Raw genomic sequence first — 16038 nt, 5'->3', positions numbered from 1 at the left:
TGGATCCCTGGCAGTGCCCAAGGCCAGGTTGGACATTGGGGCTTGGAGCAGCCTGGGACAGTGGGAGGTGTCCCTGCCCATGGCAGGGGTGACACTGGATGTCCCTTCCCACCCAAACCATTCCATGCTTCTGTGGGATCCATCAGACACCATTGCTGGGGTCCAGGTCACTTCCATGGATGTTTTCCCACCTCACAACAGCACATCAGCACTGGGGATGTTCCAGAAACAAGCTTGAAATATAGAAAATACAGAAAACCCCAGACACTTTTTTTTCCCTAATGGTTGTTTTATTGTAAAACCATAAATACAACACTGACATGAAAATCCTCAAGCAACGGATGCTTTCTTACAGTTACAGTTTGTCTTCTGCCTTGGCATCAATTCTGAAAAGAATGTTGCAGAAACATGTCTCTAAAGTATTTCCAAATAACCGAGCTCTGGCCTGGAGCGCTCGGCCCCCTTGGAAGCTAAGTGGAACTATTCCTCCTCTCTTGTGGAATATTTCCATTCAGACAGCAACAGACTTGTAAAAACAGCAACATTTAAACACCTTGATATTTTTTTTCTTTAATAATCCTTTTAATTTGACGTCAGTCTAAGTTTCAAACAGCACTGAATTGATTCAGCTGAAAAAAACCCAAAACAAAACAAAAACAAAACAAAATCCTAAAAAGAAAAAAAAAACCCTCAGAACTTGAGTTGGCCTCAAGCGTTCGCATATCACAATGAAAATCAGCAACTCAACCCCGTGCAATATTGCTCTCTAGTGAGTCATTTGATCCACACCAACAATACATGAGACTTCAAACAGGTTTTGTTTTGTTTATTAACACAGCAAGTGTGACATTAGATAACCTTTTAAATACAGTACATGGTACAGCGCGGGGCCAGCTGCCCGCACGTTTCCCGTTATGAAGACAAAGCCAGCGGTGGCGGTTTATAAAAATATTGTGTTGCTACAAAAGTATAAATTAATGCTACCGGTATTAAGAAATATTAAACACATAAAACTTATAAGGATTAAGAAAAATATTCATTAATACCTGTAGAAAACTCTGGCCTAAAAAAGATATTTTTTGTATATTTTTTGTATTTTTTTTGTATTTTTTAAGATGACATGGTCGCACTCGCAGCGCGGGTGCTCTGTGGTATTGCCTAGAACATCTGCATCTACAGAAAGGAAGGAAATGCACACGAGTTACTGAGGGCAGGGAGGGCCAGGAGGGACAGGAGAACATTAAATCCTTTGCTTGATGAAACAAGAATTCAGCTCCCAGGAGGAGGTTTGGGAAATGGAACATAGAGCAAGGAACAGCTTCTCTTCTCATACTGGCTGCAAACAAGGACCTCCTGATGTTTGGTTGTCACCATGACACTGTCTGGCTATGGCGTGGACCACAATCCTCATGGCCTGGGCAGTGTTCCCCCCACTGACAGCCTGGGCTGTCACCTGCCACCACTGTGCAGGACATCCACTACCAGCTTTCCTTCAAAGAATTCAACAAAAGGAGCATTAAAGTACCAGTACTGGCTCTGGACATCGCTGAAAGAGAGAAGTGGCCAAAGCTCTGCCTCTATTCTGATTTATGGATGGTAGCTAATGCTCTGTGAGGATGGCTGGAGAAGTGGAAAAAGGCTAATTTTCAGACATAGAGGAAAACTAGCTGCTCCTCTCAGAAAAAATCACTTCCATAGGTTGTCTTTAGTGCCAAACCAGCTCAAGGGACCATGGAAAACAGCTCCTAGAACTGTTGCTCCTTCCAGAATGTCCCCTTCCTTCAAGGGGAAGGTCCTTCTACACAGCAAGGGGAAAGGTCATCCCTTCTCCCACTCCCCAGCCCACTTGAAAAAACAATCCCAGCCTATCCACAGACACTGCAGAGACTGCCACAAGAACCCCCGGGGAGGTGAGAACAAGGATTCAAGGCCAGTGAGGCTGGAAGTGTCATTTTAGGGAACTTTGGCCATAAAAAGCAAGGGTTGCACGTGTCTGTGCTCATCAACTCCACCCTACAATATTCCCATCATTAAGGCTGAGCTGCTCATCCGGGTTCCACTGTCAGAGATGCTACAGAAAATCCTGCCAGTCATCCTTCCTTGTTTCAGGAAACAAAAATTCCAACTCAGCTGCCTAGGGATGAGGAACCCCTGAGGGTCTATGGATACATCGTTGTCTGTGTGAGCAAAACTCTCCCGTCAAGTTACAAACAAAGGACTCTTAAGAGGAAAAAAACCTCAACTAAGCAGCCAAACTAAACCCGAAATTCAACAGAAATCCCACAGACATTCCATAGATAAAATTAAATTTCAGGGCAACCCACTCTCATTGGTTCACCATTTCTGGCCTAGCATAAGCAGACTGTCCCCAGGCCTGTCCCACGTGGAGCTCAGCTGGGCCTCAGGGTTTGCTCAGGGACACTTCCAGAAGCCCCAGGGAGGTGACAGATCCCACCCATGGGAACATGGAGTTCTTATTGCTACAGAGCAGCAGTGTCAGGTCTGACACAGGCACGGGGCTCAGCCCGTGGTTCTGGGCATTCCCGAGCGATCCCAGGGATCCAAGGTCATGGTGTAGCACAGAAAAAGCTCAGCAGAAGCAGCAAGACACTGAACACTCCCCCCATGTCAGCCTGACAGGACATTTACTCTGGGACTGGCGGCTTCCCCTCTGCTGCCTCCTCCTTGATGGAACCTGGCTGGTGGAGGTACTGAGAGCTGGCAAGGGCTTGGTGCTGGTGACGAGTGGGAGGATGGAGAGGAAAAGGCTCTGTGAACCCTCCTGGAGGGGTCTGGGCAGGAACCTGGCACTTCCCACCCCCACACCCAGTTCCTTTTCTCTTGGCAAGATCCAGCCTCGGTCTCATGGAGTGAGCTCCACTCTGCAGCCTTGTCCTCAGTGACAGGGTTCAAAACACATTCCCCTCACAGACTTCTCCCAGAGGAACAGAGTTCTCCTCCCTGAAGAGGTTTCCTAGAATCGGCCATTACTCCTAATTACTCCATAGGGAACAGCTTGTCCCTTCCTGTGTGAATGCTCACAGGAGCTCCTGCCTCTCCCTTGGCTGAGAGGTGCCATTAGAGATCTAAGCCTTTCTTCAGCACAAAGCACCTCCCTGGCTGCTCTTTTAATGTCTTTTGATTCATCAGTAAGATGGTGCTGCCTAGAAATGCCCAGGGCACTGTGGGAGCAAGCAGGAGTTTCCAGTCTCCTGTTCTATGCTCACCATGGCCAGAGTGGAACTGGGCCCTTTGAGCAGACTCAGCCACCAACACAAACATTTTTGGTAATTCATGCCAAACCTTGTGGGTTATTGCAGACAGTTGGAGAAAAACCACCCAACCCACCTGAGCTATCTCACTGAACACTCCAACGCCACCGTTTAGAGCTCAAGTTATTTCCAGAAGTGTCTCCCTTCTATTTTCAGTCATTCCCAACTTATGAGAGCATCTGCTACAAATTCATTTGCAAAATTCACATAAGGGTCATGACTCCCTGAGCTGCTGCTGGACATCATCTCTGCCCAGCAAGCACAGATAAACCAGTGCAGGTGGTTTGTGTGGACACTTAAACCAGTTCAGCTCAAAGTTAAACTGGCTTAACGAGCAATGAACAAACAACCAAGTCAGACAAAACCTGAACCCACAGTCGGCTTTGACAGAAAGTTTTGCAGAGTGCACCAGTTCAAAGCCAGCCAAAGCAGTTTCCTTAGCACAGCCAGAGAGCTTTGACCTCAATTCAACCCAGGTGCAAGAGACCAAGTCCGTCCTGCAAGCCAAACACAACCACTGCCTATTGAGAGACACAGGAGACAAATCCTTCCTGACCTGGCTGCTGCACCCACACAGAAACCACCTCCTGAAGAGCTCTGCCTCTGTCCCACTCTCTTCAGTAACAAGGATGCTCAGACAGGCCCCTCTCACCTGGAGTTCACCTGGTGATGCTTGTTCCCCACCTGAAGGTCAGAACGCTTCCAAAGCAAACTGTGAAGCCAGGAAGAGAAGTCTGCAAGGTCAGGCACAGTCAACTGCAGGAACAGATGGAGGCCTGGAGGCCACACACCATTCCTGCATCCTGACACATTTCACAAGGGAGATTAAAGGAAACCAACAAGCAGAAGGCAAATTCCCAACATGAGGATGATCCCAGTTCTGAGGACTTCTCTCAGCTCAGAGGGAGCAGAACCTCACGACAGCCCTGGCCAAACTCAGAGCCTCTCCTGTGCAGTCTCCCAGCCCAGGACCAGCAGTGCTCCCTACAACATCCTGGCTCCTCTGCACGTCCAAGGCATCACAGAGCAGGAACAGAACACCTTGGCTTGGAGCAACCTGGCAAACAAGAGCTTCCAAATTTCAGACCTTGGTAAAGTATTTTTGCTCCCTAGAATGTGAATTCAAGCCTTGAAGAAGGAAGTAGGAAGAGGAGCAAAAGCTTGACATTTAAGGTAAATGCAAGGCTACAGATGTGCTTCACTGCTTTTACTGAGGCCTAAGTGACCCAGAGAGAGCCTGGAACAGACCCAGCTCAAACAGCTCCTCTGAGCTGAGCACTCTGCAAACATATGCAAGAGTCAGGAAAAGCTGCACCTTCCTCCAGCAAGTCTCTGGAGAAGGGGCTGTCCAAGCAGCCTCTCCTCACCACCTCTGAGAATGCTCCATTTTAGGCGCTGAGGTTTTCTCTTCCTTTTCCAGCTGTTGAGTTTTTAAGTCTTTGGGAAAATCTCATCCACCCAACATCACTGCTTAACACCCATCATTGGTGCAACTACAACTGAAGTTACCTCAGAGGGGCAGTTTTTGGGATGGGGGACAGGGCCAGTCCATCCCTCCCTTTGGTCAGCACCACAATTAAAGCCCAGCTCTGGTGCCAAACCCACAGTGTGAGAAAGGAAAGGGGAGGTGGGATGGGAGGTAGAGGTGGCTGTGGCTTCCTGCCTGCATGCTCTCAGTCCACACCACAGTCCTGCTCACTGCTGGGCACAAATCCCTGCAGTTTGCCCATTCTCGATTCCAGGGATTTACAGCTGTGCTAACTCTGTCTTGCCCACTTCCCACCCTCAATGCCTCGCACAGAAAACACGAGCCTGAGTTTGCAAATTCCACACAGATCATCTAAGTGTCCCTTAGCAAAGGAGGGCTGGGGTTGGAGCTGTCTTTCCAAAGGAATGCATGGGATTTGCATGCTCCCCTGAGCATCAAAGAGTTCTCAGGGTCTCAGGTGAACCACACAGACAGGTGTAACGTGCCATTAGGAGAAGGAGCTGCCAATCCTGATCCCTGTGCCACCAGCTGAGCTGTGTGGTACCCTCTGTGCCCACAGCTAATCCTGTTTGGGGAACATGCACCAGCCAAGTTTTCCTGCTGTCAGGTACCAGTGGGCCCAGCACACATCTCACTCACTCAGGGTTCATTTTTGTCAGTCACAGGTTTCTCCTGACCTGCAAAGTGCTGTGCTACCAGGGGCATGCAGGATTTGTACAGGAGAAAACAAAACCAGCAAGAAGGAAAGCTGGCCCTACAAGCAACCCCTCCATCAGCCACTGCCAGGAAAATCAGGAGTCCAAGAGCCTCTGCTTTGGCAGCTCCCGTTCATGTGGCAGGCTGCGTGCTTTAGGCAAAAACTTAACATTTTAGGAGACAATGGTTTTGGCCTGATGGCAGTAATAGTGCTGAGAGGTCAACCCAAACACCAGCCTCAAGGCAATGGAAGGCTGAAAGGGCTGGAAAGGGTGAGACAGCTGGTGCCAAGGTCTGTCCTTGTGAGCCTGGCATGGGGAAGGGTCCAGCGTGCAAACTGTGCCCCTGAGTCCTGTGGCAGTGCAGGTGTCAGGGAGTGCCCGTGAGGTTCAAGGCATCTGCACACAAAGCCTGAGAGATTGGGTTTGCTATTTCTCATGTCTTGGGACTTGCAACTTCTCTTACAGCCAGAGCTGGGCAGGTGGGATCCTGGTTTAACATCTGGTCAACAGCAGCACTTCAGAGAAGGCCTCCAGTCTCCCCCTGCACTGCCAGCCAGCAGCAAACTCCCCATGCTGCTGAAGGGCTCCAGCCTGCTCCCAGCAGGAGCAGTCCCTCCTCCTGACCCACCCATGCCACCAGGACTGCAGCTCCAGAGCTCCTGGAAGCAGGAGAGACTGCTGAAAAAACAAGAATTTGCTTCAGTTTTCCTCTGAGAGACAAGTCCCAGTGGTGAAAAATGCACAGTGTGGCACCAGAGGTTGGGAATTGTCCAAGAGGCACCAAACCTCACAGAGCCTGTCTAGCAGCCCAGGAGCTGTGTCTGCAGGAGCTCTGGCCTTGGGGACAGCAGAGTGACCCAGATGTTTTGGGTTAAAGGGATCTCTAATTCTATTTGGGGTGAGCCAGTTACGTGTGAATGTTTTGGGGCCTGTGGCCTTCCTGGCCAGAACAGGTCAGCAATAGAACAAGTAGTGTAATGCACTGTAGGTATCAAAAAGACATTCGTGCCACTAGAGGAAACCATTCCAAACAAAAATGGGAAGATATTCTTTGCACTCAATCAGGAGCACTTACATTCAGAAGGATCTTTGAGCCCATGCACTTCTCTAAGCTTCCTTCAAACCCCAGTTCGACAAAACTGGTGAACTTTGTTCCCCTGAAAAATCATACACCTTGGTTTGTCCTTGGCTTTGGGAAGGGTGGTTTGTCTGCCACTGAGACACTTCTTAACAAAAAACTTTAGGTACAAGGGTTCTCTGGCAGACCTAGCAAGCTCACTGGTGGCCCACAGCCACCTGTGCTGTCACCATTTGCTTTTCCTGATTTCTAGGCTTTGCCACATAAACAACTGCCATGGTTCCCATAAGAATATGATTTAATTGCAAATGGGCTACTCTAGAACAAGTTTGAGAACGCCTGATGTACACAATTCACAGAAAAGCTAATTAACACCAGGAGTTCAGAAAAGAAGTTCTGCTGTAAAAAAATATATAGCCAAGAAACGTAACAACTACTGACAGTTTCTGCCATGAACCATTTCTCTTAGTTTGAAATCAAACTTATGATCACTTGCTGCCATGTTAAACTCAAAACTGAGAGTAGAGACAGAGGAGTAACTTTTGGTTTTTGGCAAAAAAAAAAAAAGGATATGGAAATGTTAAAAATAAAATTAAAAATTAAAAACCTTAAAGCCTCCCTTCCTGATTTCTAAAGATACTGGTGTTGGTGAACACAGCTGCTCTGATTCGTGCACCACGCCAAGAAGGCTGCAGCCAAGTGCCCTCAAGGTGTACAGTTATTCAAAGGAGCAAAGTCCAGTGCAGAACTGGTCTGGTCAATGGAGTCTGATTATCCATGGCAAGATGGCCCAGGGGACAAGAGGAAAGGTGGGGTGGAGGAGAAACAAAAGAAACTTCAAGTCACTTTAGATCTCAGCTGCCTGAAGACTTTAGAACATCAGCCTCCCATTCGTCTGCCCACTTGAAAACATTAGAAAGTCTGTCAAGTCCACACACTATCTATGGAAAGGAGCACGTTCCTGGCAGAGGGCTGTCTCTCTCCCGTGCTCAGCTTTCCTTTCAAACTTAATTTTATATATATTTATATTTTTATATATATATAAAAAAGCACTTGGTTTCCAGGGGCATTCATAATGAGGTCCACAGTGTTTAGAACTTAAATTTCTTTTTCTTTGTTTGGAACAGTGTTTTAAAGTTTTGTTTTAATTAAAAGACAGTCTTAAAGCATGTTGGACTTCAAAAACATGAGTTTGTTCATATCTTCTGGACTGAGTAGCCGCCTCCTTTTGATCAAGAGCGCCTGCTCACACATATTTACACATTCGCTCCTGGCACCCACAGCAGGCACTGCTAAGAGCCAAAAGGCCAGCTTGGCTAGTTTCATATGCTTTTGGGTAACACACGACCAGTACTGAAACAGGTCAGGGGTGGCCTGGAAGAGAGGTTCTTGCAAATAATCATAGACTTCATTTTTCCCAAACCAATCTTCTTCCTGAGCTGCTGTGGCCTCCCCTGCTGCACGAGGCTTCTTGGTTGAAGGTTCAAATTCTGTTTCTTCTGCCCAGGACTCTTTCACCTCATTGATCAGCTCACAGACCTTGCCAATGATCTCTTCGTGCTGGTAGGGTGGGACGGGCCGCAGCTTCTGCTGAGGGTCCAAGATCATGGCTACCTTGTGTGCCGAGTGAACTTTGAAGTTCTCCTTCAGCGCCTCCAAGAAGAGGTGACAGAGTTTGCTGACCACGCCAGCATCGTTGGCTTTGGAAGTGAACAGTTTCTCCAGTTTGACGTAGGTGGGCAGCACCAGCTGCAGCGTGGGCCGGCTCTCGTTGCTCAGCTCGATCACGGCCTGTTTCACCGGCGCCAGGATGGCTGCCAGGTTGCTGAGCAGGTGTTTGTTCAGGTTTTGGATGAGGTTCATCTTCTTGGCCCTGCTGTAGAACTCGCAGATCTGCTCGTAGCGCTCGTGGACGAGCAGCAGGGAGTCGGTGACCGAGTTCCAGCAGGGTGGCGGGGAGGTCTCTTCCAGGGAGCCAAAGGTCTCTTTTGAGAGGCCCGTGGACCCCGCCAGGTCTTCACAGACATTCAGGAGCTCGATCACCTCGTGCATGTTGCGAGCCTGTAGTGTTCTCTTGTTGAGCACGCTCTGCACCACTGAGTTCAAGGCACAGGCCGAGCAGCGCAGGCACATGCCCGCCTTGGAGAACGCCGAGGAGTTGACCTTGCAGTCTGTCACGTACACCGTCCTGATCTCCGACATCACAAACTCCGACAGCACGTTCTGCACCCAGTGGTGGATAAAATCACCGTTGTCTCGAATGTCTATGCCCTTAATGCCCAGGACGTAGCTCTTGATGTGGTTGCCTTCCACCTGGTAGGCGGTGAGGATGTAGCAGGAGTCGTGGCCAACGCTCTGTGAGTGGCAGGTGACCCCGATGCCGAGGCAGGCGTTGCTGCCCAGGGCGCAGGTGACTTTCACCTTCACCTGGTTGTACATCCGAGGCAGGTGCTTCAGAGCCAGGGTGTTGAAGTTGCCCAGGATCTCTGTGACGGAGAAGGCACCGTAGCGAGCCCCGCTATCCACCAGGGTCTGTGCCAGCTTGATGAACTCCTTGCTGCTGACCACGCTGAGTGCCCCGAGGTCGGTGCACATGACCCGCAGCAGCCTCTCGGCGATGTTCTGCCGCTCCTTCTCCGGGATCGCGCTGTTCCCCAGCGAGCCGCTCGCCGACGCTGCAGGAAACACAACGGGCACAGAAGGACCAGATCAGCATCACCACAGGAGACAGCAGGGCCAAGGCACGAAACAATTCTCAGAGCCCCCCAAAGAGGTGGAACATGCCCACATGATGGAAGAGACAACTCCAATCTTGGATTTGTATCCCCAAGGTTTCTGGACAGAGGAACTTCAAGAGACAGGCCCTGCTCTTGCTCAGAGCAGCAGGGAGCAGATCTGCATCCTGTACCTGGTGTGGGGATAGTCACAACTCAGCCCAGATGGAAAGATGGACATAAAATCATAGAATCTCAGACTGGTTTGGGTTGGAAAGGACATTAAAGCCCATCCCATCCCATCCCACCCCCTGCCATGGGCAGGGACACTCTCCACTGTCCCAGGTTGCTCCAAGCCCTGTTCAACCTGACCTGGGACACTTCCACGGATCCAGGGGCAGCTACAGCTGCTCTGGGCACCCTGTGCCTATGTCACACCACAGTAACTGGTTTAGTTTTTTTAACTCCAGGCCAGGAAGTTGGACCTCGGGTCAGAAGTTACTTTTTTCAAGGGGTTTACAAATGCATCTTCCTCACAAACCTTTCCAACCACCCCAGGGTTCTTTGTTGCACTCCTGTAGTGGGAAGGGGTGCTCTGCTCTGCTAGGTAGGACATGAATGAAGGATGAAATCAAACACAGTTTGGTGAGGACAAGGGCCTTGTGCAGTGTCCATCACTGCTGCACCCCTGAGGCACCTGTTGGACAGGAACACAGTGTACGTACTGTTGTTGGCGTTATTTCTTTGGAGCTGTGGTTTCCACTTTTCTTCAACCACAGGGAGAGGTGATCTGCGCTGGCTGGAGGCAATGTTGTTCTCATTGTCAGCTGTGAGGCAAGAGACGGGGAGGGGGTTAAAAGAACAAAATAAAGCTTAAAGCACAAAAAAGTGGAAACTGCTCAGCATTTATGTAGGGTTCCTCTAACTAAGGGGACAACAACCTACCACGCTCTCTGTGGCTTTTAGGCAGTTTTCAGTGAGCTGGCACAGCACCCTCAGGGGACCATGAAACTGTCTTTGGAGTCACAACCTATCACTTCCCAAAATGTCCCTGATATGTGCCATATGTCTTTCTGTGCACCAGGGACACTGATGCCATCTGTGCACCCTGAGGAATCTCCTGAGGAGCTGAAGCTGCACACCAGGAGGAATGGAGGCTCCCCCTGACTTGGGCCATTCATTTCCTTCCAAAATGAGGGGGAACAGACACTGATCCTTCTGCTCCCTCCCTGCCACTTCCTGCACTGCAGGTGGTTTCTCTGCTCTCTCAGGGAAGCACTTTGGTTTTCAAGCTGTGCTCAGCTCCTCTGGATCTAAGAGGCTCGTTGCAAACTTCAGGTCTGGTTTCTTCCCTGTGAAGAGCAAGGGCCTATCTCCGCTGGAGCTGCTGCCTCAGGCTGCAAACACAAAGCCAAAGTTTCTGGAGTGTGGACCAAAGACCATTCCACCCTGAGGCTGCAGACACCAAGTGTCCCCAAAGTCTTTGTGTTCATGCTCCCATTTCTGCGTATGTAACTGGGCTAAACGTTTTGGCTGCCAGTATGATGGGATCTCACAAAAATATGCAAGAAATCAGTAAAATTTGTATTGTATCCATGTTTTCATCTCCTGTGCCCCAAGAATTCCTCCCCACCCTCCAGAGGAAATTTTCCAGTTCTTAGTATGCTTCAGTATGAAAGGGTGCTGTGAAACAGGCTGTGAAGGAACAGTGCACAATGAAATGGGCTGGAGGAAGAAGCAGAAAGATGGAGACAGTGATGACCAGGCTGAGCAGAAGGATAGAAATAAAACCAAGGAAAACAACAGGCCATTTTGCTCATCACAGCTGGACTCAACACACTTAATCCTGGATACCTGTCAGCCACACCTCTCTGAAGTGGCCTGTTAGGGCTCCTTTTACACTCAGGTGTGCCACTTATTCACCCAGGCAGAACTGGATCCTCTCCTAGAGTAAGAACCACCAGAAGTCACAGACTCTGCAGTGATTTTACAGGGAGTGCAGACTGGCCAGCTCAGGTGGCAACCCCTGCAGCCTGGGGACACCAGCACAGAGTGCAGTGACCCTGCCCTGTGCTCTGGGCAGAGGAGCAGAGTTGGAGCAGTGCCTTTGGAGTTGGAGCAGTACAGCTGGAGCTCTGCCAGGCTGCTCTGGGGCACCATCAGGACACACAGGACAGGGCAGAGCTGCTGTCCTCCACTGTGCCAGCAACCTGGGAGAGCAGGCAGACCAGCAGGAGCGTGATGGAGCTCCAGTGCTCTCTTCCTTACTGATGCCTTAAGATTTAAGTTTTTCTACTCTGCTTGGGTGTGCTTTTCTGATGTGCTGGGGTGATGGAGACCAAACAGTCCTATTCCAGTTGAGAACTCAAGGACAATTTCTTCAAAATTCAGGCCCTAAGCATAAACAATGTGAAAAGAGGAGGGCGGGTTCATGCAAATGAATCAAAACCTATAAAAATGTGAGATCTTGTGACCAAGCTCTCCTTTGCTTCCATCTTGGAGCCATCCAGGCAGGGGCCATGACTGTGGCACTCATATTGCTAGGGTGTGGCTTTTGTAGGCCTCTCAATAAATACCCATTTTATTCCCCTTAACTCTGTGTGTAGCCAGTGTTCCAGCTCCTTTAGGCATCATTACAAGTCGTCTCCAGTGTGAGCAGCTCTGCCCTTCACTGCTGGCACTGCAGACCTGCCCATCAACAGGCACAGGCTGCTCAGTCCCCTGTGGGCCCTGCACTGGCACAGGCTGGAGCAATACCTCAGAACAATCCAGGACACGACCCAGGACAGCCTTTGGCACTGCCTGGGGAGCTCCCTGGCCATGCTGGGGGCCCAGGGAGTGCTGCCATGCTCAGGCTGCAGCCACAGGTTGGTCTTTGCAGGGGTGCAGAGCTGTGAGGAGCACGAGGTTCCTCAGAGAGCACCAGTGGCCAGGTGTGACACATCACCTTTCCCCCAGCATCTGCCAGACTAATTGTTCTTGAGCCAATGTCACCAGTGTTCTCAACTCCAAACATCTGTGGTTGGGCAAAGGAAAATGCTGTATGTTGCCTACTAACTTTGCTCATGGTTCAGGCACTCCTTGTCTTGGTGAGGGATGGGTAGGGGGAGAAACCCTCTGTATTTCCTCACCATAACTCTTTTATCTATTTCCTAATAATAGGGGATTTATTATATACAAATATCTGCTGGCATTCAGTGTGGCATTAATGAGATTTGTACATTTCAGCCTCATCTTCCTTATCAGGCAGTCTATGAACTACACAGATCATGGTTCTTAATTTTTCTTCATGCCTCCAATCCTTTAATCCAGGTTCAGCCTACTCTTCCTTTTGTTTTTTTAGGCCTAGATTGTAGGAAGGGCATTATATGGCAGCACTCGACCTGAACAAAGTACTCTAAAGAGAGTCAAAGCTGTATATTGTTCAGTGTAATTACAGAACAAATTCCTCTGCCTGGTGTTCTGCCTTTCAGCACCAAATTTACATTCTAATTGCTTCTTCTCACTGTGTAGCTGCTTTATGAAGCTATAATCTCTCCTTATTACCTTCCAGCCTCTGGGCTCAGTGTTCTGAATGTCTCAAGAGCCAGCATGTCCCTGATTTTGCTTCTGGAGGCTAGCAGCATGTTCCCTGGCTTCTGTCCCTGTGAGAAGGGTCCAGGGGAGGCAGCACAGCCACTGGGAGAGATCAGCCTCTTGCATTAGACAGGACAAACCAAACTGGGCTGCTGAACACATGAACTGAGGGAGCATTTGACCCATACAGGCTCTCTGCATCCCCATAATGAAACATTCCCTGACCAGGGACAAACCACTGCCATGACTGTGTCCCCAGTCTGTGCACCCTCTGCCACCAGTTCTGCTGACCACTGCAAGGTCCCTGCACTCCTAGGCTTCAGAGATGTTGGGGCAATGCTGTTTCTTAGATATGGAAATTTCAGAATCACAGATTTGTTTAGGTTGGAAAAGACCTCTAAGGTCATCCAGTCCAACCATCAGCCCAGCCCAGCACCACATCCACCACTAAGCCATGTCCCCAAGTGCCACACCCAGGTGTTCTTTGAGCACTTCCAGGGATGGTGACTCCACCCCTGCCTTGGGCTCAGGGTGCTTGAGAAGCCTTCAAATCTAAACCTCCCATGGAATAGCTTGAGGCCGTTTCCTCTCACCCTTGTCATTTGTTCCCTGGGAAAAGAGACCGACCCTCACCTCACTGCAACCTCCTGTCAGCCTAAAGGCAACCAAGTGCTGCCAGGGCAACTGCAGGCCCTGTGTGCCTTCTGTGCTGTCTGTTGGCACAAAACACCCAGGGCTGGACACCCACCAACGCTGGCCACAGTTTTTCCTGTCTCTGTGTTGGTTTTGCCCTCATCCCACAGCGGCAAACGCTGCTCCTCGCCCCAGCTGCACACGGGGAGGGAGGCAGGGGAGAGCTGTGAGCACAGGGCTGCCAGGCACCACACCCAGAGAGGCCACAGCAGGGGACAGTGGCTTTCACAGGGCACAGCCTTGGTGGCACCTGCAGAAAGCAGCTAAAGAAGACACGGACACCCTCGCTGTCACTGCACCAGTGAGGCTTCAGGAGGAGGCGGCCAGAAAGAAGGGACTTGCAAACAGAGCAGGGAGCAATGAGAAAACAGTTACCAAGAGCAATCCTGAGCTGGGCAGAAGGGATTTACCCATTCAGAGCTCTGATGTGACAGAAGCCCAATCGCAGGTACTGCTCCCTGCAGCCTTGTTCTGTGGCCAAAGTAACCCAGGTGAACAACCACAGGACCACTGATTGGTTTGGGTTGGAAGGGACCTTAAAGCTCATCCAGTCCCACCCCTGCCATGGCAGGGACACCTTCCACTATCCCAGGCTGCTCCAAGCCTCATCCAACCTGGCCTGGGACACTTCCAGGGATGGGGCAGCCACAGCTTCTCTGGGCACCCTGTGCCAGGGCCTCACCCCCCTCACAGGGAGCCCTCAGCACCACCACCATGAGCCACTTGTAAAGAAGAATCAAGGGAGAAGCTGCAGGTAGCACTAGCTTAAAACTTGAAACAGCTCAACCCTGCCAGTGAGCTGCCCTTGTCCCCCAGCTCCTGTGCTCAGTGTCACCCAGAGCTGTAACTCAAAATGCTGCATTTCAGTACCAGAGCCCACAGCAAGAACAGGATGCTCAGGACACAGCGTGGAGGCAGCAGAAACTGCCACAGACAAGCAGCAAGGACAGAGCCAAGGGCAGGGAGTGAGGGCAGCCCTGCCCAGAGCAGAGCTCCACTGATCCTCGGGTAACAGAGTCCCATTACTCCACAGGAAGCTCCAAGAGAAACAAACTCACAAACTCACACCTGCTGACAAAGTGCTCTCAAAGTCTCTTTGTAACATTACACAGATGATGAGTAAAGTAGCTGCTGAACAACACAGAGCCTGCACTAAGATTTGCCAACAGGAACTGAAATGAAACAGAGGAACCTCATGGATGAAGAACTCAAGTGACACTATCAGAAGTAGGACTAAAACTAAAATAGAGAGCAAGATAAGAACTTTGATTAACATTATTGTTACAGAAAGGAAAATATGCTTTTCTTCAAGCCTCTTGTCCTCCCGTGCCACTTTCCTCAGGGCCTGCACTGCATCTGCATATGTTGAATGCTGTCTTTGAAACAGGTTTGGCTTTGAAATTTTAAAATCATCTCTTATGTATCAAGATGGGAAATGAAAACAGTAACTTAGAAACAAAGCACTGGAATGACTCCTAAGAATTCTCATTTGTAGGTAGCTGAGAGGGAACTGAACACAGCTGCTGAAACGGCAAATTCATCTTCTGAGAACACATTTCAGCCCTTTGCAGAACTCCAGGAGACACAGCCAAAGGATGAGACTTGTGTGGGCAAAGGCTCTGCTGCCCTGCGAATGTTTTTGATTTGTTTGCTTCCATGAGAGCCACCCCTTTGGCACGAGGTGGGATTGAACCTGCTGTAGGAGTTTATGCAATGAGGATTGTCTGGATAGCTCTGGATAAAGGCAATGAGCAGTGTGATGGACTCTGAGCTAGCATGGCACATTCCCCCTCTCCCTATGGAAAGGAGCAATATTCACAATATACCCTGGGCCTATGTGCTCCAGCCTTGGAGGGATGATTGTGTTTGTTGCACGTGAAATGACTGGGGCTGTGGGAATGGGGAGCACTGAGAACCCTACAGACACACATTGGGGTCAGCACCAGGCAGCAGCACAGAATTTAATTCTCTGCTTGCAGCGAGTCAAAGTGCCCAGCTTACCTGCATGGGACTGCATGTGCTCCAGGAGATTGTTATAAAACTGGAACTGGATTCCACAAGCTCCACAGGTGTAAGGCTCTGTTTGGGAGAAATCAGTTCAGAAGAATTACACAGAGTCTGCAGGGAAGCAGCACAGGTGCATACCTCAGTGTGTACAGCCGTGGGCAGGGCTCTGCCTCCTGGGCTGGGGCTGGGCACGTCCTCCTGCTGCACTTCATGGCCACGGACAGGCAGAGCACTAAGGGACCTGCTGTCCTCACGTGTGTGGGCATCTCAGGGACCTGCACAAGGGTTTCTTTGGGAGGCTGCCCACTGGCCAGGGCCTGCTGGCCCAGGCTGCTGCAGCCTGCCTTGAGTGTATCCCTGCTATTTTTGTGCCTGTGAGTAAAGCCTGGTGGATTCATTTCTTCCATCCAGTTCTGTCAAATTTCAGTGTCTGCTGCCTTTCCTGAGTGAGACAAGGAGCACTGGGTTGTGACAAATGCTGTAGTTGGAGGCTGGGGGTGGAGCAGTGCCA

The 16038-nt window shown here is 50.1% G+C and overlaps 1 protein-coding gene across 1 annotated transcript in view; it reads right to left on the bottom strand.

The window, feature by feature from the left end:
- Positions 1–268: 268 nt before the first annotated feature.
- Positions 269–16038, bottom strand: part of ZNF618 (zinc finger protein 618) — a 148470-nt gene continuing 132700 nt past the window's right edge. Inside the window, exons 16-18 of the mRNA XM_088177679.1 lie at positions 15522–15599; positions 9977–10078; positions 269–9212 (exon numbers count right to left, since the gene is read on the bottom strand). Of these exons, the coding sequence (XP_088033805.1) occupies positions 7699–9212; positions 9977–10078; positions 15522–15599 (1694 nt within the window). The 3' untranslated portion in view covers positions 269–7698. The remainder of the gene's footprint in view (positions 9213–9976; positions 10079–15521; positions 15600–16038) is intronic.

This window comes from Sturnus vulgaris, chromosome 22 (genome assembly GCF_052056855.1).
Source record: "Sturnus vulgaris isolate bStuVul1 chromosome 22, bStuVul1.hap1, whole genome shotgun sequence".
In the NCBI taxonomy this organism is placed as follows: domain Eukaryota; kingdom Metazoa; phylum Chordata; class Aves; order Passeriformes; family Sturnidae; genus Sturnus; species Sturnus vulgaris.
Note: the sequence above shows the minus strand (reverse complement) of the source record. Positions and strands in the feature narration are given on the sequence as shown.